Genomic DNA, 23,360 nt, shown 5'->3' on the forward strand with positions numbered 1-23,360 from the left:
CTCCCAACTGTTAGATGGGGCCTGTGTGATACAGAGGCAGTAGGGGGGGAAATTAGCTTCTGCAGAGGCAGATAAGGGAGACAGTGGAGCCGGGGCAGCTCGCGTGATCAAAGCGGCCGCTGTACTCACTTATAAAGGGGGAGGGACGTTCTAACACATTTTAATAAATGACTAAATGTAAATGTAATTAACCCCAACAACTTTAATGTAATTTTGACTCGACATGTTTTTGTATGAATATGCTTTATTCTAAGCATTAACGTGGTGTCTGTTTCGTTACATGGTGTAGCCTGTATGACAGCGAGATTAAACTAGTTTGTTATACATTTAGGAGAAAATTAACTGTGGTCAACAAATTAGTACTCACTGTTTTCTATTCGTATTGGATACAGAGGGTCACTCATTCTCTTGGCATTCGAGAGAAGGCGGCTCAGCGATGTTACGTCACTGTGTTACAGGCTGGCTCAAGGGTTTTGGCAGCCCATAAAGTGAGCGTGGTGCGCACAGTTCCTCGGAGAAAGAGGGAATGTATGGAGAGCTGCGCAGGACAATATCTGGATTGAGAGGTCAGCCGTTTCTGAAAAGAAGTCTGGACCTGTCGTGTGTGAAGTATCCTGGTGTTGCACCGAACTGCTGGACATACCGTTGGTGATTTTATTTTTGCTCTGCACTGCAGATAATTAAGAGCCTAATTAACCTTGAACATCGAGATGTTGCCATAGTGATGTATTAGAGTTGTGCGTTATTGAATTGACTAGACAATATGTATACAGTATAAAATAATACACAAGTAAAAACTCGATTTATTAGGTAGGCTACTTAAAAATATGCAGCACGTCACATACAGTTGAGCACGAAAGTATTACAAGTAGGCTACTCAAAGTAAGACGTAGGTTACTGAATGAACGTGTAGGAAAAATGATTTTGTTACCGATATTGGAAAATGCGCTTCTCATCTTTACAGATTGCATTGCCTTCAAGGGACCAGCTTGACATCGCCTAAAAATTGAAGGTCGGTAAGTATTTTCAGAAGAAAAATAAGAACAAACTGTCCCAGCCGCTCCCATTACTTTTCTGTTTATTCAAATGCAACAGATTACGTTCACCACAGTTTTCATTTGGAAATCAAAGGATTCTGCAACGGATTCAAATTAGTATCGTCTATCCTTTACAGAATGATCGTTGCATGGATGTGATTAGTTTTGAATAGTTGAACAACATCAACATTACATGTTGTGATATATTTCAGTCCACTGCTCTTCATCATAATAATGAATCACAATCATCTCATGAACAGGGATCTTACTCCCTTAATCTCAACTCTACCTTTGGTAGAGAGTACTTCTGTTAAATGTCTACCTTTTTCTGTCTTTTAGTAAGCCCAGTGTAATTTTAAATTCAAGGCCCTCTGAAAATATAAATGATCTTAAAGGGATTCTTTCTTTTTTTTTTTCACTTTTGATTCTATTCTTGCTTTTCTTCACCTCCTTCTATTCACTCATAATTTCCCAGAACACCCACCTTGGTTAACAACCCTGCATTAGTGTGTTTCACGTGAAGGCAAGGTGAAGAAGAGTTGGACAGAAAGAAGTATTCTACTGCCACTCACAACAGTTAATGCTGAATAACCAGTCATGCGGGATTCTGTGTTCAACTGCTGTTTAACCCCTTCCCCAGGACAATCAGAAAACATGGCCGGAAACTCAGCACTGTCCTCAAGCGACAAGCGCTTTCTCATCTTTTTCGACTTTGACGAGACCATCGTGGATGAGAGCAGTGATGATGTGGTGGTGCAGGCAGCCCCAGGGCAGTACCTCCCAGGCTGGCTGAAGGACACCTACCGGCCAGGCCACTATAATGAGTACATGCAGCGTGTGCTGGCCTACATGGCAGAGTCCGGGGTCACCGAGAGTGCCATCCGTGCCATCATCGAAAAGATCCCTGCCTCCCCTGGCATGCTGACCCTCTTCAAGTTCCTGCGCACCCGACAGGACTTTGAGATGGTGCTGGTGTCTGATGCCAACACGTTCTTCATAGAATCCTGGCTCCGTCGTGTGGGAGCCCGCCAGCTTTTCGGCAAGATTTTCACCAACCCCGCCACCTTCAACCAAGACGGACGTCTCATGCTGCGCCCCTTCCACTCCCACGGCTGCCAACGTTGCCCTGAGAACATGTGTAAGCAGGTGATAGTGAAGGACTATGTCGCACGCAGAACGCAGGAGCGAGGGAAGGCGTTCCAGAGGGTGTTTTACGTGGGCGACGGTGCCAACGACTTCTGCCCATGTCTGACCCTGAGCCCTCAGGATGTGGCATTCCCTCGGCGGGATTATCCCATGCACCGGCTTATCACAGAAATGCACGAGGCAAGGCCAGGGGAGTTCAAGGCGGTCACTGTGCCATGGGTCAGTGGAGAGGATGTGATTCTGCGACTTAGGAAGCTGGCAGAGGAAAAATGAATCTGAAAAATGAATCCCCCATACACACACTCCATACACACACACACACAAACTACTCTGAAGACACATTCATTCACGGATATATACATATTTAAAAGATGATATACTGTTAATATACACACACATACAGCAAATTAAACAAACACAAAACATTTAATGGCTCACACAATCAGACTGCAAAAAAAGAGGATCTTCTCACAGTTGGGACAGTTAGCAAGAGGCTCAGACCACCTCGTTATGGTTCGGTCCAAAGGCCAATCAAAGACAGAAGCCTGATAAAAACATCAACTCTGTCAATGATTAAGGAGATCTTTACACTAGTTGATCGACAAGATAGTAGACTAATAAATCTGACTTACACTGACTAAAAGGGGAAATATTACTAAAGATAAATTATTGACCAAGCTGTTTACCCTAGGTGTGTGTAAATGGTAAATTAAGAACCAATATGTGCCGCCATTTATCTGTGTTCCATTGTTACTTTTATACCAAGCCTTATTGCTGTTGTGATTAACTGCCACTTTGGGTCAGTGGGGCAATCATCCCTGTTACTGATTGCCTTATTCTTTGATAATGACTCTATCTAGCCAGGGCAATTTTATTATTAGCCATTTAAGTTATTAATAAGAAACTGATGCTTGCTCAATTGTGTTGGAAAGTGGAATACCAGTACTGGAAATATATTAAGTTGCAAGGCTGCCATCTACTGGCAATTGTATAAGCTGCACATGCTTTTTGGAAGTGAAACAGTAATGGGTATACTCGTGGTAGGTGAAATATAAAACCCAAATCAATAATATTAGACCTAGATTTATATTTATATAGGCTAGGAAACTGTATAACTAATGTACTGTGTGTTATAATTGGGTACATCATAAGTATTAGCATGTGAAATCATTATTTGTATGTTTGTATCTGTGCGTCCAATGTACTGTACTTAACACCAGCAGGAATATAAAGCCATTCACTGAAAATGTTGTCTAAGACTGTTTCATTCATCTGTAAACTATAGTGATGGACCCGCGTGATCTTTTTCCTGATATTTTTTTAACTAAATGAGCAGCGAATAAGCTACTAATTAAAACAGTCCCACACATAATCCATTGAATGTAGGCTAATTCATATAGTGCCAAGCAACGAATTATCGCTAACAGCAGTTCTGTCCACTCCAATATTAGTTTATAAGCTAAGAGAGTATACTCTCTTTAGTAACTTTCCGAATCAAAAAATGTAATCGTAGTAAAGTCAAACAAAATGTTGGGTATATAAAAACAGTTTAACACAGTACATGCATTGTGGCTTTACGTTGTAGTTTGTTTCTTGCATTAGGGCACAGGTCTAATTGCCATTCCTTCCCTTCTTATGATTTATAATTAATACACAGCATGTAATATACTGTGACTCGTGGGTCATTAGTTAAAGATCACAGCATGACTGCTTTCATGTGGTTTGTTTCATTTATTTATTAACGCTCCAGTTCTTGTACAAAACTAGCTGCGATCTACTTGCTGGCGCTCCATCTCCCTTCTGTCAGGGGCATGCGTTGTAAAGAACACATCGAAAGATTTGCCTGAATATTGATCCACCGTAACGTCGTATATTTGTTGTCACATAAATCTGTTCTATGTAACTCTGGTGGTATGTAAATTACAATAACTATACTGCCTGCAGTATATTGTGTTGGTATGTATCTTTTTTTTTAAATGTAGGGTTGTTTGCTATATTTATTCTGATCAGGCATTGTGAAGTTCACTAAATGCGATCGTCGTGCGTTTGTGCGGAAGGGTCCTCATGTGCATGGCTCGGTTTGGAAACAAGTTTAGTACGATCGTTGTGTAAACTGAAGAATAGTGCTATTCGTCAAATAATATTCACAAACCCACTGCTGGTGCACGCTTTGGTAAGTGTATATGTGTTGCTTTATGCCAGATAATAGCCAACTTGTTTTCATAACTTTTGTTTAATGCATTACGTCAACTAACGCAGCTCATACGTAGCTAGCTAGCTAGCTAGCAGACTGTGTGGTGCCATTCATTCAAAGCTTACCGCGCTAGCTAAGCACCAGCTAGACCAAACAACAGTTTGAAATGTTAGTCACTGTTATCTAAATACGTTTCGTAAGTTCCCTGGAGTTTGTGAGTTCAGATTTGTCTCCACATCTAGCACATTACACAATGGAAACTGACCTTTACGACGAGTTTGGAAACTACATCGGTCCTGAATTGGATTCTGATGAAGATGACGATCTGGAGGCAGACGCTCGAGATGTAGATGAGGTATGGGGGTGACCGTACAGACACCAGTTTAAAAGAGTACCGCCACTGAATCCCTGATCCTTAGTTATGTGCTATATCGGTATGTTCGTTAATTTGTCTCGCTTTCTACGTGTGAAGGCTGAAGAGGAAGACGACGATGAAGCTGCCGATGCGGATGAAGATGTGCCAGGGATGGAGGTGGTCCTACATGAGGATAAGAAGTATTATCCTACTGCGGAGGAAGTGTATGGGCCGGAGGTGGAAACTATCGTCCAAGAGGAAGATACACAGCCCCTCACAGGTCCGAGACTTGTACACCATGTAGATCTGGAAACACTTCAGACAGGATGTGGAAACGTACTCTGATAATCTAACACACTAACCGAGAGGCATTTGTACTTATTATTATTATTATGTTGTTATAAACTGACTTTCCGCTCCAATCCTGATCAGAGCCCATCATCAAGCCAGTGAAGAATAAGCAGTTCACTCTGACTGAGCAGGAGTTGCCTGTCACAGTTTATGACATGGAGTGAGTAATCATGAAAATAAAAATAAACATTGCCTGCTTTTATTAATACCTTTTGAGACACTGTTGAACATTGTTGCCCTGAACCTGTTTGCAGGTTCCTAGCTGATCTAATGGACAGTCCCGAGCTGATCCGGAACGTCACCCTCTGTGGCCATCTGCATCATGGCAAGGTAAAATCGCATCTTGGCTCTGGGCGGGCTTGTGAGCTGGCTGATCATCGATCTCTCTCGACGGACGGCCTATATTTGATCGAAATGAAACGTGTGTTTATTGCAGACATGTTTCGTGGACTGTCTGATCGAACAGACACACCCAGAGATCAGGAAGAGAGATGACGTGGATGTGAGTACCGTCCAGTGTCTCGAGTACTCTCTCTCTCTCTCTTTTTCTGTCCCAGTCGTTCTCATTTCTCCCACCTGAGGGCCTTGTGAAGGGAATATCCCTCTCTGTAACATCCGGTCCTGTAACATCCTGTCGTTCAAAGGCCTTCGACAACGTTTTGTTTTCTGTTGCAGCTCCGGTACACAGACATCCTCTTTACTGAGCAGGAGGTAAGAGCTTTGTGTGTCATTGCTGTGTGCAATTGCTGCATATCAATGGAAGAGTGTGGCAGGAATATGGTGGTGTGGGACACCAGGGGACTCACGGTTCTGTCCTTCCCAGAGAGGTGTTGGTATTAAGAGTACCCCTGTCACCATGGTGCTTCCTGACTCGAGAGGCAAATCCTACCTTTTCAACATCATGGACACCCCAGGTATGTCCGGCGCTGCGTGATACGTACACCCTCGTCTTCTCTGGGGCGTGAACATTTTAACCACGTCATCCCCCCCCCCCCCCCGCGTCTCCCCCCGCAGGTCACGTCAACTTCTCGGACGAGGTCACGTCCGGCATCAGAATCTCGGACGGCATCGTTCTCTTCATCGACGCGGCGGAAGGAGTGAGTGGTTTCCCGCCTCGGCCCGTTTCCTCCACCCCTCTTCCGTCTCTGCGCTCGGATCCCCCCCTGACCCCTGCTTCTCTGTCCGCGCGAAGGTGATGCTGAACACGGAACGGCTGATCAAGCATGCCGTCCAGGAGCGTCTGGCCGTCACCATCTGCATCAACAAGGTGGACCGTCTCATCGTCGAGCTGAAGCTGCCCCCCACAGACGCCTACTACAAGCTCCGGCACATCGTGGATGAGGTCAACGGCATGCTCAGGTACCGATTCCAGGCCCGTCTGGAAGGCAGAGCTGGGGATGTGCACCTCATGAGATGTATGGCACTGTCAGGGCATTTCTCTGTCTAACTTTGTGCAAAATGAAAGTGCTTGTAACTGTATGTGGTTTTGTCATTTCTGCCTGCAGTACCTACTCCACGGATGAGAACCTGGTGGTGTCTCCTCTCCTGGGGAACGTGTGCTTCGCCAGCTCCATGTACAGCATCTGTTTCACACTAGGCTCTTTCGCTAAGATCTACTCTGACACCTATGGTGAGACGGTACACCTCTCCCCACACACACCCCCCTCCCTCGCACTCTGGAGAGTAGATCCTATTTCAGGAACCTCAGAAGCACATCAGAAACGACGTCTTCTCTCTACTCTTTGCAGGGGACATCAACTATACCGAATTTGCCAAGAGGCTGTGGGGAGACATTTACTTCAACCCCAAAACGTAAGCGGAGCTCTCCTTGGAACATGGAGGTCTGTCGACGCGATTCCAACCCAGGATGACGCTGACTAACTCGCGCTTTCCCCCGTGTCTTTCTGTCGCTCCTCCAGGCGCAAGTTCACCAAGAAAGCCCCCACCAGTAACTCCCAACGCAGCTTTGTGGAGTTCATCCTGGAGCCTCTTTACAAGATCCTCTCTCAGGTAAGAGACGCTCAGATACTTAATGTATGTAAACAGATGGCTGTCAGATGGCTGAGTGGTGAGGGAATCGGGCTATTAATCAAAAGGTTGCCGGTTCGATTCCCGGCCGTACAAAATGACGCTGTGTCCTTGGGCAAGGCACTTCACCCTACTTGCCTCGGGGGGGATTGTCCCTGTACTTACTGTAAGTCGCTCTGGATAAGAGCGTCTGCTAAATGTCGCACACGCAGGCGCTCAGGTCATCCGTCCTAACCTTTCCTTGCCCTTGTTGTTGCCAGGTGGTGGGAGACGTGGACACGTCGCTGCCCCGCGTGCTGGATGAGCTGGGGATCCACCTGACCAAGGAGGAGCTGAAGCTCAACATCAGGCCCCTGCTGAGGCTCGTCTGCAACCGCTTCTTTGGAGAGTTCACCGGTACGCCCTCCAACCCACTTCTTTTTTCCCTCTTCGCGCACGCGGCTCAATAAATCCCTTTTGATTGCTGCTTCATCCGTCGGGCGGTTCCATGTGCGCCATTTACTCGGTGTGTCGAAAGGGATATTGGATTTCAGATATGGCCGCTTTACGTTGTGTACCCTGACTAATTCTAAGCGATTGAGCTATTTATTACTCGGAGAACCCGGGGTCATATGCATGTGCCCCGCTGTCATGATTAGATGTTTATAATGACACACTCAGGGCAAAAGTCATGTGTCTGGTAAATGTGACTGGTAAATGTGACTAATTAATCTAGAGCCGTGCATACATTTTCCCTCCAGGTTTGGTGGACATGTGCGTGCAGCACATTCCTTCCCCAAAAGAGGGCGCCAAGGCCAAGATCGAGCACAGCTACACAGGAGGGCTGGACTCGGACCTGGGGGAGGCCATGGCGGATTGTGACCCTGATGTGAGTAGGACAGACCCTGGCTTGTGGGCCGGAGAGGGTGTGTACAGGGGATGCTGGTGGGCACTAAATGTATAGATTCTGTTTCGGGTTCTATTGATAATCATCAGCTTTGTGGTTACCGGGCCAGCTATATTTTTTCAAATAACAAATATTTTTAGATTTGTTATTCATGTTCTCGCCACCCTCCATGTCTGTGCCCCAGGGCCCTCTGATGTGCCACACCACTAAGATGTACAGCACCGAGGACGGGGTGCAGTTCCACGCGTTTGGCCGGGTGCTGAGCGGCACCATCCAGGCGGGCCAGCCTGTCAAGGTGCTGGGAGAGAACTACACCCTGGAGGACGAGGAGGACTCCCAGGTCTGCACCGTGGGACGCCTCTGGATCAATGTGGCCCGGTAGGGAGCTCACAACCTGTCTGTCTCTCTCTGTTTGTCTGTCTCTCTCTGTCGCTCCCTGTCTCTCTCTCTGTCTCTGTCTCTCTGTCGCTCCCTGTCTGTCTCTCTCTCTGTCACTCCCTGTCTGTCTCTGTCTCTCTGTCACTCCCTGTCTGTCTCTCTCTCTGTCACTCCCTGTCTGTCTCTCTCTCTGTCACTCCCTGTCTCTCTCTCTGTCTCAGCACGCTGCCTTTTCATACGATGATATTATACACAACCACACAAGTACATGCATGTACTTGTAAGGCCACTGTAGGTAAATCCTCCATGTCCTGACCACAGGTACCAGATTGAGGTGAACCGGGTGCCTGCTGGTAACTGGGTTCTCATCGAGGGCTGTGACCAGCCCATCGTCAAGACGGCCACCATCACCGAGCCGAGGGGGAACGAGGAGGTGAGAGGAGCCAGCCTGTGTCAGCGTGCGTCTGTTACACCCAGCCCACGTCGATGCACGAATGGAGGGTTCATGTCATGTTCTCCCATTCCCAGGCCCAAATCTTCAGGCCTCTCAAGTTCAACACGGCGTCCGTCATCAAGATCGCCGTGGAGCCCGTCAACCCGTCCGAGCTGCCCAAGATGTTGGATGGCTTGAGGAAGGTCAACAAGAGCTACCCATCGCTCACCACCAAGGTACCCTCCCCTCTCCCTGCAGAGAAACAAGACGTTCAGAGGTTAGGGATTGAGAACCTGTTGTCTGGCTTGCAAGTGAAATGTCAATGTGTGTGTGTGTTTTCCAGGTAGAGGAGTCAGGAGAGCACGTCATCCTAGGCACCGGCGAGCTCTACCTTGACTGTGTGATGCACGACCTGCGCAAGATGTACTCTGAGATCGACATCAAGGTCAGCATCCCCCCCCCCTCTCCCACGCTGTCCCTGAGGCACGCCGTGCTTTCTACACGTCCTCCAACCGTTGTCTTTCAACCTTTTTTCCCCCACCCAGGTGGCCGACCCCGTGGTGACCTTCTGCGAAACGGTCGTGGAGACGTCGTCGCTCAAGTGCTTCGCTGAAACGCCAAACAAGAAGTAAGCGCCACCGCGCATCGTTCAAGAATGTCTGCTCAGTTTCACCGGCTGCCGGAGTGCAGCCCTGTAGCCTGGTGCCGTGTGGGGAGATGTTATATCGGTGTGTCTAGACTGGCCTCTATGGGTGGTGCCGGCCCTCCGGCTTAGCCCGCACGTGTGATTGACAGCTGTGTGGTTTGATTGACAGGAATAAGATCACAATGATTGCAGAGCCTCTGGAGAAGGGCCTGGCAGAGGACATCGAGAACGAGGTGGTGCAGATCACGTGGAACAGGTACGACTTATCCTAGCTCGTGCCAACACGCGTACAGGAACCAGCTCAACTGTGGACTGTTCCACTCATGCCCCTGTTATCTAAACACCTGTTTTGTCCCATTTTGCTCTTTTTATATCACTTGAAATGTGTCAGATCTTGTGCCGTTGCCCATTTGGATTGGAACTTTGTCCTTGTGTGTGTTTGTGTTGGAGTGTGTGTGTGTGTGTGTGTGTGTGTGTTTGTGTGTGTGTGTGTGTGTGTTGGACTGTATGTGTGTCAGTGTCGGACTCTGTGTGTGTGTGTGTGTGTGTGTCAGTGCCAGACTGTGTGTGTGTGTGTGTGTGTATATATATGTGTGTCAGTGTTGGACTGTGTGCATGTTCTTTCGGGACTGTTACTCATCTGTGACCCCATCTGGACCTGAATGTATCAGCCAATATGTGCAGTGGTGCCAGAACCCTGACATACTTGACTCGACCATTAACACAACTCTGCCCTGCTTTCCCTCCCCCTGCCCCCTGGCCCCCTGCTCACTCTTCTCCCCCGACACCACAGGAAGAAGTTGGGAGAGTTTTTCCAGACCAAGTATGACTGGGATTTGCTGGCCGCCAGGTCCATTTGGGCTTTCGGACCCGACACCACGGGGCCCAACATCCTGGTGGACGACACCCTTCCCTCGGAGGTGAGCTGCCCGACCACGCAGGACCGGGTCCATGACATGTACACCCTGCTGCGTGTGTCTGTTAGGCCGACGTTGTTACACAAACACAAACATTGCGTGTCTGAATGACGTCACACAAGTGCTCGGTGGAAGAGGTGTGAAGAGTATTGATGGCTGAGGCTGTGGACCCTGGTTGACTGCTCCCAGAGGGACCAATGGGAGAGCAGAAGCCCTGAGGACAGAGCGGGCTCCACAGGGCGATGCCATCAGGGCCACTACATGCCTTGATGCCAAAACAAACAAAAGGTTTTCGATGTTCCTATGACACTAGCTCCTTTATGCTGCAGATAGTGGGGGAATGCCCATTCACTGTGTGTGTGTGTGTGTGTGTGTGTGTGTGTGTGTGTGTGTGTGTGTGTGTGTGTGTAGGTGGACAAAGCTCTCCTGGGCTCGGTCAAAGACAGCATAGTCCAGGGCTTCCAGTGGGGTACCAGGGAGGGACCTCTCTGTGACGAGCGTAAGTGTCCACCTCCCACCCTCTCCCCTTCTCTCTCTCTCTCTCTCTCGCTCTCTCGCTCTCTCGCTCTCTCTCTCTCTCTCTCTCTCTCTCCCCTTCTCTCTCTCTCTCGCTCTCTCCCACCCTCTCCCCTTCTCTCTCTCGCTCTCGCTCTCTCTCCCCTCTCCGTCGCTTGCTCACACACACACACGCACGTTGGTTTAACAAGTTCTCTGTGGTCCCCAGCCATCAGAAATGTCAAGTTCAAGATCCTGGATGCGGTCATCGCCCAAGAGCCTCTTCACCGGGGCGGGGGGCAGGTCATACCCACGGCCAGGAGAGTGGTCTACTCGGCCTTCCTCATGGTGAGAGCACCTCCCCTCTGCACGGCTTCTTCAACAACTCCTTTTTTTTTTTCTTCGTGTTTTTTTTTCTTTTCATCATCGCTTTCCGTAATGTTCCATTCGTGGTACTTTCGCAATTTTCCCCCGTGAACCCTTTTCTTTAACCACATCTCTCTGCCACACATTGTTTTGTGTACCCTGTATTGTAATCTGCTGACCGCGACGGTTCTATGTTCGGCTCTTTTTTTCTGCACCTTCAATGACCCCCCCCCCCCCTCCATCTGGTTCTAATGGTCTGCCCCACCTCTCCCCAGGCCACCCCCAGGTTGATGGAGCCATATTACTTTGTGGAGGTGCAGGCTCCAGCTGACTGTGTGTCTGCCGTCTACACCGTCCTGGCCCGGCGGAGGTGAGTCACACCCCCCCCCCCCCCCCCCACACACACACCCGACCTGACGTCCAGTAGACCGGACTACGCCCACGTTCCAGAAATTTCCAGCCTCTCTTCTGATGCACTTCTCCTGCTAAGCCTCACCTCACTTGTTTAGATAAGAAGGCTGTTGTGTTGCTCTCTGCTGACGTGATGCGTGTGTGTGTTGGGGAACAGAGGCCACGTCACCCAGGACGCCCCCATCCCGGGCTCCCCCCTCTACACCATCAAGGCCTTCATCCCTGCCATCGACTCCTTCGGCTTTGAGACGGACCTGCGCACGCACACCCAGGGACAGGCCTTCTCTCTCTCCGTCTTCCACCACTGGCAGGTAAGCTCGCACGCTCCAGATGGTGTCCGGTGTCCCTCACCTTCAGGTCCACAGGCGCGCAGGAATGCCAGCCCCTGGTGGCCCCTGAGTCAGGAGCGCGGCGCTGGCGCCTGCCACGTCCACCCAGGTCGGTCGTGATGCTGAGCGCCTGGCCGTCGAGTCAGCGAGTCTCCCGTGCGCAGCAGGCCTTGTCGTCGTCTCCCCTCCCCTGTGTTTGACGTGGCTGTGTGGGTCTGTCTCTCCCACTTTAGGACTGTGTCAGGAGGAATTACCTCCCACCAGAATCCCCCTCCCTCCCCCTGAGAGGAGAGGTCGGTCTCCCTCCCTCTTCTCAGTAGCGCGATCACACGCTCCTAGTGCTGCCTTGTAAACCGGCCGCTGCCCAAGTATGCGGGAGGGTTCACAGCCCTGTCGATTGGGGCTGGAGAGACCTCATCGATCTCCGTCCCGTTCGACGGCTCCCCTGGGGTCGGAGGGTTTGGCCGCGGCTCTCTCCCGCCGTGCAGCGGTCAGGGCGCAAGGTCTGGCCTTTCAAAAAGGTCACAGCAGATCCCAACCTGTCTGGATTAACGAGCAGAGAAGCCCAGCACTGCACATCAGCCCCCGAACCCAACGCGTGTTTCGCACACTGTACGCCTGATTAGATAAGAGCCGAGAGGTGATGGTCTTCGGTCATCATTTTAAGTGTCTGCTCGACTCCAAAGATGCCAACCTTTCTGTTGTGTAGAGAAGACAAGCTGGCATGCTGGTTCTCCCTCCTGATGGGCACGTCCCCTGACTCTGTAGTTCCGTGTGAAGTGGTGACAGAATGGGGGGGAGGGGGAGAGAAGTAGACACCCAGGAAGGTGAAAGGTTGAGTGCATCGATGCCTCAACGGGCAGCTTTTCTCGGGCTATTTCTGGTTGATTCGACACGTTCCGTCTCGTGCTGTCAGGGTGCGTGCTCGCGTGACGATGCCTGACCCCGCAGGCCTGTAGTAACCGTTTGTCCTAACGCCTGGACGTCCCTGCTGTCCCCCCAGATCGTGCCGGGCGACCCCCTGGACAAGAGCATCGTGATCAGGCCGCTGGAGCCCCAGCCCGCCCCCCACCTGGCCAGGGAGTTCATGATCAAGACCCGGAGACGCAAGGTGAGCCTGGTGTCCTGGGGCGGCCCACTCGATGGGTCATGTTTTGTACTGCATACTTCTATTCTATAAAAAAAAAAAAAACATCATTATTCATAAGTATGCAGTGGCATACCGACATCTCTGACGTTGATAACAAACCAAACCGTTTCAAAATCGGTTGAAAATTGAGCAAGTTATGGTCACTTAAAAAGTACATGTAGCATCAACACAATGTTATGGGTGAGCGAGTTGACTGTAGCAAGATGGCCGCCATGTGCGGACGTTCGACTCCGTTGTCTGGCAACGCGGACTAGACATCTAGTGTTTATATATATATATATCTATGAGCTGATGCACCTCTGTTGACCTGCCTGCTTTGTAACCCGTGGTAACCCATGTTCTCCGTGGCCCCTGCAGGGACTGAGCGAGGACGTGAGTATCAGCAAGTTCTTCGACGATCCCATGTTGTTGGAGCTGGCCAAACAGGACGTGGTGCTCAACTACCCCATGTGAGAGGCGCAGAGAGGCCGAGGATCGGTCGCCGTCGACACCTGGCCGCCCTCGCCCGCCCGACGTCCAGCGGCTGCAGAGCCGCCTGGTCCGAGGTTGATGAGGTCACTCGTGATCCAGAAACTCCTTGGACGGTGTCGCCTCTGAGGACGGTTTGTTTCAGAGGTGAAGCCAGTCTCAACTCTGTTGTCTGCTTCTTTTTTACATGTGTAAATTCTCAATGTTTTGTAGAATATGATGACTTGGACCGCAGGCAGGATTGTTTGTTTTATTATGCAATGTGACACCATGCTAAATTCTTCAATAAATATATCCACCTGTTCCAATCCAAATGGAGTCTGTAGGTTTGATTCACGAGAGCAATTACTAACTCAACACTTAGTCAGAGTGACAATAAACCATATTCTGTGCATACCACTCTGGCCCCCTCTATCAGCTTGATCCAGGATCATTTTAACATGGGTGGAGGAACTGGACGCAAGTGGGTCTGTACAGTGACAGGGGCTGCCATGTTGGAGACCTGTGTCTGCCTGATTGATCGGTGTGTCAGTTTGGCGAGCGGTGTGGGCTGAGACTGATGGACAGATGGCTGGATAGGGGGAGGCAAGCACAGGAGAGGAAGGCGCGGCAGTCACATGGCCTGTGAGCGTGCCCCGTGTTGGGGCAGGGGAAGGAAGCACGGTGGGGGGCTAAACGAGCGCACTAGTAACAGAGTCGCCTCGTGTTTGACGTCTGTGGTGTGGGGGGGGTAACACGTTGAACTCTACAACGCTGTCCTCCTGTCAGTCATTTTCAGTGGCCGGTACAGCGGGGAGGGGACAGCAATGCCCTGGGAGGGGTCACACGGGCTGGAGTGCCCTTGACATTTTGATTGGATGCTGAGGCTTCCTGCAAAACTGATTTTTATAGGTGGAGACAGGGTGCTTGGTTGTGTAGTATTTGGGGACCTTTTTTAGAGTTTATTTTTTTAAAGTTATAAGGGAGAAATCACAGTGTCGCAATGCAACAGACTGTGACTGTGAAACCCCATGCACTAGTGCAGTTAACATGACGTTTCAATGTAGCTGTTCCCTGAATTGCCACAAATTGACCCAAAAGCTCCTTCCATGACACCTGCTATGACAAAACATGATCGGCTGCATCCACCCCCCACCCCGTCCATTGCTGGGATGTGTGATAGCGAATCTGATTGCTGACATGTGTTTGGTCCTATAGCCCTCCCCCCGTGCTGGCATGAATTACGATCGTGTGTGGCCCTCAGCAGTGGGACTGATGGCAGCGGTTCTTGTCGGTCTGAACGCAAGGCCCCTGAGCAGTCACTGCAATCTGTGGACCCTGTTCTATATATAGACCAGAGGAAGAGTCGGCTCTGTGGCTGGGGGCAGCTACACCAACCAGGCCTTCCCTACGTCCTTCTCTCTCATCAACGCCTCTCATCTGCCCGCTCTCATCGCTCGTATCCCTCTTCTTCTTCGCTCCACCCTTTTGTCATCTTCCTCTCTAGGACACGGAATTTCTTTTTGCCTTTTTATTGTTCTGTAATGTGTGTTTGCATCACACACGTCTCCTGTGGCAAATACACGTTCTTCTCTTGCATTCATATTATTTATTGAGTATTTTACCTGAAGACGCGGTTGCTGGGTGAAAGATCAAAATATGGATGCGAGAAACATGGACGTTTTGTCGGACGACGACATGATGTGAGAGGGGAAATATGTCGCAAATTTCAGTTAATGAGGAGTGTGTCTAGTTGAGCTTTCGTTTTGACTCGATCTGTTCGCCGTTCCTCAACAGTCAGATGTTTCCCGCGGTCACAGGAGGGCGCCGTTGCTGCCGGGCAGGTCGCTGGTGAGCGGAGGTCTGGCAAGGTCGCTAGACTTGGAGATCAAAAACGAGCTAAAACACAGGCAGCACCACATGACCAAGTGACTCCCTCATCTTAGGCATCTGAAGAGCCACAATACTGATTCAGACGACCCAGAGGTCGAAGACCCTTATGAGCATACAGGCAGGAAGTTTGTCTAAAGCTGCACATCTAGTCTACACAGATATGCCACAAACACACACTGAAAGTGGAGATTTTTTGGTAGGATATTTTGTTTTCGCAAAACAAGCTCAAAACTCGCTGGCTTTTTTATTTGCTAAATGAGCCATGTGTTCCCCTGCTTGAGGCTTTACACAACACAAAGGCAAATTAGACATGAACCCTCTCAGAGTTGAACTGGTTACAAATGCTGAAACACATTAGGGTGAATATATGTTACTTTCCAGTGGTTTATGGATGAAGGGATAGATTGTATAGGGAAGCTTGGGAGCAGCTTGATTTGTATTTTGACTGACCTACTGGAACATTGTTATTTAGGGCCTTGTGTTGTCTATCATTTCAACTATGTTTTCTAGGTCATCAAACTGTGTCACTTCGCATCCAACAGAATGAACTCATCAAAGTGGTATTCGAATCCAAGCTTCCTATCTCAAGCTTTTGGCGTTCAACAACTCCAGCAACGGAAAACCATTTATGTTGGCATGCCTGATCTTCGGGTGCATACACATGCTCGAGGAGACTCAACCAATCATGTCAAGCCTGTCCTGATTTGACAGAAGTTTGCACAACGGAGACCGGAAAATGCCACTGGTCACTGCTGGGACCCGGGTTCGTTGCCACTCTACATTTTATTACCCCACGGTGGTGTCAAAAAAAGACCGGGATTGTTACACATGTTCGAACTTGCCCGTGATACGTGCGCTTCTCTCATGGCAGAGAATGGCAACGTGTTCCACCCCGCATCAACACCCTGAAAAGCAGGCCGACTGAGAGAAGACTACATCAAGCAATTCTGTAGGTAAGTGACCAGATGTCAATTTTTGTATAAACAGGCAAAAAACGTTGGTTCTTTTTCTTACCATTGTATGCGTATGTTATTACTACCATTACACATTACTACCATTTATCTGTCAGTCTTACATTATGTAATTAAAATCAATGAGTCTTCTTAGTAGAATAAATAGGATAATCTTGTTTTAAAGCTTTAGAACCTTTCATTGTTCAGTTGCCATCAGTTTAAAATATTTTTACCGGGCAATTCGTTGTGAAGATAGACATAAGCCTATAGTGAAACACAAATAAGCTACACAAGGAAGTACCCAAACTCTGCATACTGTAGAAATGTAGGCTACTACTTGTGTCACCTTAAACCAAGACTTGTAACCTGGCGGGCACGCGCACTGTCAAAGATGCTTACGCGCAACATCCTTCGCTTCCCGAAGAAATCTCCGCTTCTAAAGAAAATCAAGCTGTCAGTCTGTCTCCGGCGTGGGTCTGTAATATACGCTGCCTTATCTTTAAACGGAACGTGTCGTAGTCTACCCAACGACCATGCCACATGGTGAAAGTGTTGACCAACCGGAATATATGAGCATCATTGAATTGAGCTGGTTTAGACCAGGATTTATATAGAAGAAACTCTCCAGTCTCAGCATCAAGGTCCACGAAGAGGTTTCGGAAGACGTTGCATAGCATTTACCAGAACAAATAATTGTGTCAGTCCACCTCATCGAAAGGTAGCTTCAAGAAAAACAACATCCCTAGAAATTGTGTCCGGGAAGCCTATGGTAGCCGACTGAGAGGTAATTGTTTCACTCGACAATTAATGCGAAAATGACAAGACTGTTGTTAAGCCTTCTAGCGTTACGGAATGCGCTCGTAGAAATGTTGGCACCCCTTTTACGCGGAAGACAACATAGACATCCTTAAGAAAATATTCACCAGGAAAATGGACTAATAATGCTGAAGTCTTCAGTGATGATATGAGATAGATACAGAAATACTCATCAGGCTCTCTTGAGAACTGGAGCAACAATATATTCAAAGACAATAGCCTACAAGTTTGGACTTTGTCTGAAGCCCAGAACCGACTGCCAATTTCACGGATCGCCTATCTATACTAAAGCATCTTCACAGACTCGCATTGCGGTAAGAACACATATATTTATTCGGATTTCAATTACACTGATTAAGCATATAGGCTACGTAATTGCCTCATCGAGAGACAGTTGTAAAAGCCATAGTGCGCTTTGAAGACCCGGAATGCAACGTGCAGTATGGCAATGCACATCTGGGCAGAACGCACGCATGGAGAGGGTGTCATCTCTTTGTTAGTGGAAAGATCTATATTAAATATAACATTCTTTTGTTCACAGACATTGTGGATAACATTGAGAAAATGTAAATGACCAATTACTTTAAATCGCATCGCAAGATTTATCCAGAGGTGGAATCCCTACGTGTGGCACTGGTAAATTGGCATTAGACTCCGCGGTGCGAAACCATTTTCTCCGTTAATTTCCCCCCCTTTTGTTCAGGTAATACTCGGAAGGATGACGATACAGAGGATTTTCACTTCGAAAATGGGTGGCATTCTCCACATCTTTTGTTGTAGATTGTGTATGTTCTTGATTTAGTCTTACTTTTGAATAACCTTTATCACATAATTGATCACCTGCTGCACAAGTTATCAGTGTTCCTCATACTTCCGTTTCTGACAAGTAAATGGGGGGGATAAGATTGTCATTATGAAGATGCCTTTATAGCCTCCCAAAAATGAATGCAAATAGTTCAGCCTTCAATTAGCCTACGTTAATAATCTGAGATTTTAAGCATGCTATCATTCACTTGATTTTCCTTGGTCTTTTTTCCAATATTGGTTAAACCCATGATCTAGGTTTGTATTTTATCTGTATTTTTCCGTGGGAACACTAAAAACGACAAGATTATTGTCAAAACTATCCAGTTGAGACAGGATAATGCATTTTCATTATTGTTACTATTGCAATATTGCTATTAACATAATATCTTAGATTTACAAACAAAGACAATTAATTTGTACACACACATTTTACAATAGACTATCAATAAACCGTTTTCCTCTTTGTTCTGTTGGTGGCTTTATAGTCTAACAGAGGTCCCACCTTAAGAGGAAGAGAGATTTTATGAAGCATAATTTCAAAATGTTTAATAATGTCTTGCCAGAAAGTCACCTATTTTTCCACTCATCCAGCTATTTTTCACGTATTTAACTGCAGTCTTACTCTTTCTCTCAGTACATACGTGTCTGAGAACCCCTCAATATAGTGGTTTAGATGGGAAAGGGCTGGGCCGTGATCTATGGTAATGAGTTCTGATTCCTTTGTGCAGCTTCCTATGTTAAATATTTAAAAATATTGTTGCCGTTTGCTTCTGATTGATTTCACACCCGGCAACAGAAACACAATGTAAACATGAATACGATTTACAATTTATAAGACATGGACTCAGTGGATATGTAGTCATGGATCATGCTTATTGGTTTCTATAAATTATGCATTATTTATTCGCTCCCTTTCCTTTGGAGGATTGACAGTGGAGACTTCTTCCAATCCTCCCACAGTTTTACTGATACCTTCCCTACCTCCAAACCTCATTCAGTAGATGGTTCTGACATCTATTGTCCATGCAGCCCCCCTTCAATGCCATGCACTGCTGTCCCTAGACTCACTAGAGGGGAGTTTCATAAAAGTAGCCTCCCTCGCCCAGCACTGCAGATGGACATGGTGGAGACATGCACCACCAGTCATCATTTTTATAAGTTATATCTAATTCCTTATTCACATTTTGTATTCAAATCTCGATATTGGAAACCTATAGACAAAAAGCACAAGCAGACAGATATAGGATGGAAGCTGATGTCCAAGAAGCTTAAAATCCTCTGTTAAGATTTAGATCCTAAGATGAAATATTAATTTAAAACAAAGGTAAAGGTGACAAACAAAAGGATATTTTCCTTCACAGAAAATAAAAGGTCCAGGTAAACGCAGAGGTGGACACACAGCTACTGTAATCCCTGAAGCAGAGGGAAGACTGCATCTTACCGGGAGTCAGGTGGCTGAGCGGTTAGGGAATCGGGCTAGTAATCAGAAGGTTGCTGGTTCGCTCCCCGGCTCTGCCAAATGACGTTGTGTCCTTGGGCAAGGCACTTCACCCTACTTGCCTCGGGGGAATGTCCCTGTACTTACTGTAAGTCGCTCTGGATAAGAGCGTCTGCTAAATGACTAAATGTAATCTTAGTGTCTCAGCAACAAATATTCTGGATTTCCTCAGCGAGCCAGGCTGTTAATGTTTATTCCTCTAGTTGGCAATTAATGTAAACAGAAATTAGATTAATGTCTTGAGCGAGACTAAAAAGAAGGTCTGGGTTTATTTTTAATCTTTATTTAATTGATAGTTGTTGGGAATTTTGTTTGATAAATGTCCACTTGCCATCTTGTTAACAGCTTGGCGTATCTTTGTCTGGAGTGTGGCTCCAGTCTGGCAGTTAGACTTTAGGTCTAACTGTTTGGATCATGTTGTGGAACAGCTGTGTTCAGGTGTGCTGACTCAGAACAGGACCGGCCTATGTGGATCTGACTGGTCCTGTGGAACTGGTCCTGGAGCATTGGGGGTTCCTCTTTGGACAGAACGGGTGTCAGAAGACTCCATCAGATTTAGGGGCGTGAAGCGATCAGCTATCCATGAAAGAGTAAAAGAGGTGCTGTATTCCTGGGTGTTTGTGCCACACATTATGTATCTTTGACTTTATTTGAGCATGTAGCTGTACAACAACAGTATTGTACTGTATGTCGTGGGTTTGCGAGAGTCCAAACACGAGACGACACCATGAGCAGCAGGGGATGGTTGTGTCCTCGTCTTCCTGACTCATGATGACATCTTCGTCATTCTGGGGGGGGCGGGGGGGGGGGGGGATGTTCCCCACGGTCACCCTTGACCCCCTCAGAAAAAAAATAGACTCGTCCAATTGACATTCTAAATTTGACCATGACCAAAGAGCAGACATCTGAGTCTTGTCATTTTAAAATGAAAAGAAACATCCATCATAATCAGGGAATCCTTATTATAAAGATTGATGTAGTACTAACAGGCCTGGGGTATGTTTAGACAACATCTCTGTTTCAGTTGCTTGCATATTTTTTTTCTCTCTTCCATATTTGAGATACTGATTGCAATTCAGATAGAATTTCTTTTTTTAATTGTGTGAGGGTTATGTATAAAATGTGTGTGTGTCGGGGGGGGGGTTGTGTTTGTTGTGTGTGTCACTTCAGCCTCAGTCAGGTTCACCTCAGCCTGAAGAGTGCAGTGTGTGTGTGCGTGTGTGTGTGTGCGCACAGCCAATGAAAACCGTCATGAGACTCCTTCCCACTGGGAATGTCACAGCTGAACACGGGGATCAGTTCAGACACATGTGCTTAGTAACAGAGACACGCACGCACACACACACACACACACACACACATTCACTCCTCCCTGGGTGCCCTCAGCAACTTCTCTCTCTCTCACACACACACACAGATTCACTGGCTCTGTGTACACAGAGATGTTAAGGCTCTGCTCATTGTAGGACATACATATTCACAGATTCAGTGATTTCTCAGACTGAGGAAACAGCCCAGACTGATGCATTTACATATCATGGCCAAGCCGTAACCCATGGAGACAGGTCTCAGGACTCCTCCCGCAGGTCACTGGATGGGCGGAGCCACAAAGTGACAGAGACGGCAGGACAATGGCCACTGAGAGGCTTGTGTGTGTGTGTGTGTGTGCGTGTGTGTGCATGTGTGTAAAAGTGGACACATCCAAGCTGTACATGCACTGCCGTACACACAGTTCCGTTGTATATCAGGATCTCAAACCAAACACACTTCCTCCACAGACAAGGCTAAGATACGATACAATATCCTGTGACCAATCTCCAGCACATGGGGGACGCACATTATCAGTACTCATGCGAGGTTCAATCGTAGGGCGGTGAATCCGTGAGGGGATCTGTGTCACAGCGTAGCCCACAACGGACCACGTGCCGATCCGTCCAGCAACGCTCACGCCCCATTGGCTCAGCCAGGCCAGACGTAGGCCGGGTTCTGTCGGAACAGCCAGGCTCACGCCCCATTGGCTCAGCCAGGCCAGACGTAGGCCGGGTTCTGTCGGAACAGCCAGGCTCACGCCCCATTGGCTCAGCCCGGCCCTGCCACCACGCCACTCACACTGCCAGGGGAGGGACAGGGGGCATTGCTATCATGGAGGGCAACCACTGAGGGAGAGAGAGGACAACAGACAGAAGGTGAGGGAGAGAGAGAGAGAGAGAGAGAGAGAGAGAGAGAGAGAGAGAGAGAGAGAGAGAGAGAGAGAGAGAGAGAGGACAACAGACAGAAGGTGAGGGAGAGAGAGAGAGAGATGACAACAGACAGAAGGTGAGGTAGAGAGAGAGAGGACAACAGACAGAAGGTGAGGGAGAGAGAGAGAGGACAACAGACAGAAGGTGAGGGAGAGAGAGAGAGAGAGAGAGGACAACAGACAGAAGGTGAGGGAGAGAGAGAGAGAGAGAGAGAGAGAGGACAACAGACAATTGGAGCATAAGGAGTAGGAGGTGTACTGCGTGTTGGTGCTGTTAGCAAATCTAGGGTACTCAAGTCTTCATTTCCAGACCTGTGACTGGGTCATGATTAACCCATGTTATTCTGCTCCTCCGTACAACCTGTACCACAGGTGAGAACAAGTGATGTCACGTTATGTTTACTTGAACCTGACAGATGTGATTTCAACTGGTCAACAGTTGCAAAGCTACAAAACACCTCTCTCCAGAGAAGCCAATTTTATATTCTCAATAATGCTGCTGATGTGGGGACTCATTCTTCAGCTACGTAAACTATGTCAAATCTGTCTTGACGGCCAATCAATGCATGTAAATCTGAGCTGAAGTGAAATATGAGTGTGTGTCAGAATCAGGTCCGGTAAAATGGATTGTCCAAGATAATAATCGAAGTCAATCGAGCATCTTTAAGGAGTAGCACAAGACTGAATGCTAGAAAGAGACATGCTGGCTCAATGCTATTTTTAGCCTCCCCTCCATGTGCAAGTCTTCTTAGAGACATGCCCCTGGCTGTGGTTACATTCACAGTCCATCTATATAAAGAATAGCCTAAGCAAACAAGTGGATGTTCAACAAAAAAAGGTTCCCTTGCCAAGCAATCACTAAAAGACTGTAACGTGTGTAATAGCAGAAACATTGTTTAATCAAAAGTTTATTCGCATAAATCGTTTTCGTGTTCCATCTTCAGTAATTTCCCCTCAAAGCATTCAGTATAAACAAACTGCGTAACTAAACCCTCTCTGCTCCCCATCTCTCCGTCCCCTCTCTACTCCCTAATTCTCCCCCTCCTCTCTCCTCCCCAAGTCATGTTTAAACAAAGCTGCATTTATACATGAGTAGGTTTCCATGACCACAAGGCCACAGGATGATTTCAACACTAGCCCACCATGATGACATCGATAGGAAAGAACCCCAGAGCAATGCGCAGATGCTAGCATGTTAGCATCCTGCTGTAACCGGGGTTGATAGCCTTGGAGCCGTACACTTGGAGACTTTTATTATTGAAAAAAAGAAGGAAAAGAGATGACAGAAGGGCTTGAGGCCTGTGTTTAAATAGCCTTAGATTTTAAATAAAGGTTTTGTGATAGTTTGGGGGGTTCTGTTGTGTCTTCCTGTCTGTTGTTTACTCGGTGGGATACGGGCAGTGCTGTGTAAGCAGGAGTTCGGGGAAGAGCCGGGTCAAATGGGAGCTCCTCACATACACTGTCTTAACACTAAGAGACATATAAACACAAGAGAGACAATGGCTTGAATGAAATATGTTTCTTCCTGGAAATGCTAATAGTTTAATGTGTGTATATGTTAGGCGTAGGGCAGGGGCCCTCGGCT

The 23,360-nt window shown here is 47.7% G+C and overlaps 2 protein-coding genes across 12 annotated transcripts; both read left to right on the forward strand.

The window, feature by feature from the left end:
* Nucleotides 1-520: 520 nt before the first annotated feature.
* Nucleotides 521-3,420, forward strand: phospho1 (phosphoethanolamine/phosphocholine phosphatase 1). Of its 11 annotated transcripts, none has more exons than XM_067233071.1 (4): nucleotides 521-644; nucleotides 965-1,016; nucleotides 1,513-1,565; nucleotides 1,678-3,420. In XM_067233071.1, exon 4 carries the CDS (start codon nucleotides 1,692-1,694, stop codon nucleotides 2,454-2,456), a length of 765 nt encoding a protein of 254 aa, XP_067089172.1. In that variant the 5' UTR covers nucleotides 521-644; nucleotides 965-1,016; nucleotides 1,513-1,565; nucleotides 1,678-1,691; the 3' UTR covers nucleotides 2,457-3,420. The 11 variants fall into 11 exon arrangements, with proteins under 11 accessions (XP_067089172.1, XP_067089167.1, XP_067089166.1 ...); XM_067233067.1 differs by having other exon boundaries at nucleotides 523-648; nucleotides 1,513-1,590; XM_067233068.1 differs by having other exon boundaries at nucleotides 523-648.
* An 816-nt stretch (nucleotides 3,421-4,236) lies between these two features.
* On the forward strand, nucleotides 4,237-13,904 carry eftud2 (elongation factor Tu GTP binding domain containing 2). The gene is made up of 28 exons (XM_067233196.1): nucleotides 4,237-4,356; nucleotides 4,620-4,732; nucleotides 4,850-5,012; nucleotides 5,165-5,243; nucleotides 5,338-5,413; nucleotides 5,520-5,585; nucleotides 5,759-5,794; nucleotides 5,907-5,997; nucleotides 6,098-6,180; nucleotides 6,276-6,442; nucleotides 6,589-6,713; nucleotides 6,832-6,895; nucleotides 7,003-7,093; nucleotides 7,372-7,507; nucleotides 7,852-7,979; nucleotides 8,182-8,375; nucleotides 8,697-8,808; nucleotides 8,904-9,044; nucleotides 9,152-9,253; nucleotides 9,354-9,436; nucleotides 9,624-9,710; nucleotides 10,248-10,374; nucleotides 10,783-10,870; nucleotides 11,096-11,214; nucleotides 11,508-11,602; nucleotides 11,801-11,954; nucleotides 12,976-13,083; nucleotides 13,480-13,904. The coding sequence occupies exons 2-28, from the start codon at nucleotides 4,631-4,633 to the stop codon at nucleotides 13,573-13,575; spliced, it is 2,913 nt and encodes a 970-aa protein (XP_067089297.1). The 5' UTR covers nucleotides 4,237-4,356; nucleotides 4,620-4,630; the 3' UTR covers nucleotides 13,576-13,904.
* The last annotated feature ends 9,456 nt before the right edge of the window (nucleotides 13,905-23,360 follow it).

This window comes from Osmerus mordax, chromosome 3 (genome assembly GCF_038355195.1).
Source record: "Osmerus mordax isolate fOsmMor3 chromosome 3, fOsmMor3.pri, whole genome shotgun sequence".
Lineage (NCBI taxonomy): Eukaryota > Metazoa > Chordata > Actinopteri > Osmeriformes > Osmeridae > Osmerus > Osmerus mordax.

What these genes read in the sequence shown, in the direction of transcription:
- phospho1 (XM_067233066.1), top strand. Translation starts at nt 1,635, where the DNA reads ATGCGGGATTCTGTGTTCAACTGCTGTTTAACCCCTTCCCCAGGACAA.
- eftud2 (XM_067233196.1), top strand. Translation starts at nt 4,631, where the DNA reads ATGGAAACTGACCTTTACGACGAGTTTGGAAACTACATCGGTCCTGAA. An exon ending in TCATCGACGCGGCGGAAGGA is followed by an intron (nt 6,181 to 6,275) that starts GTGAGTGGTTTC and finishes GTCCGCGCGAAG; the next exon opens with GTGATGCTGAACACGGAACG. An exon ending in TTTACAAGATCCTCTCTCAG is followed by an intron (nt 7,094 to 7,371) that starts GTAAGAGACGCT and finishes TGTTGTTGCCAG; the next exon opens with GTGGTGGGAGACGTGGACAC.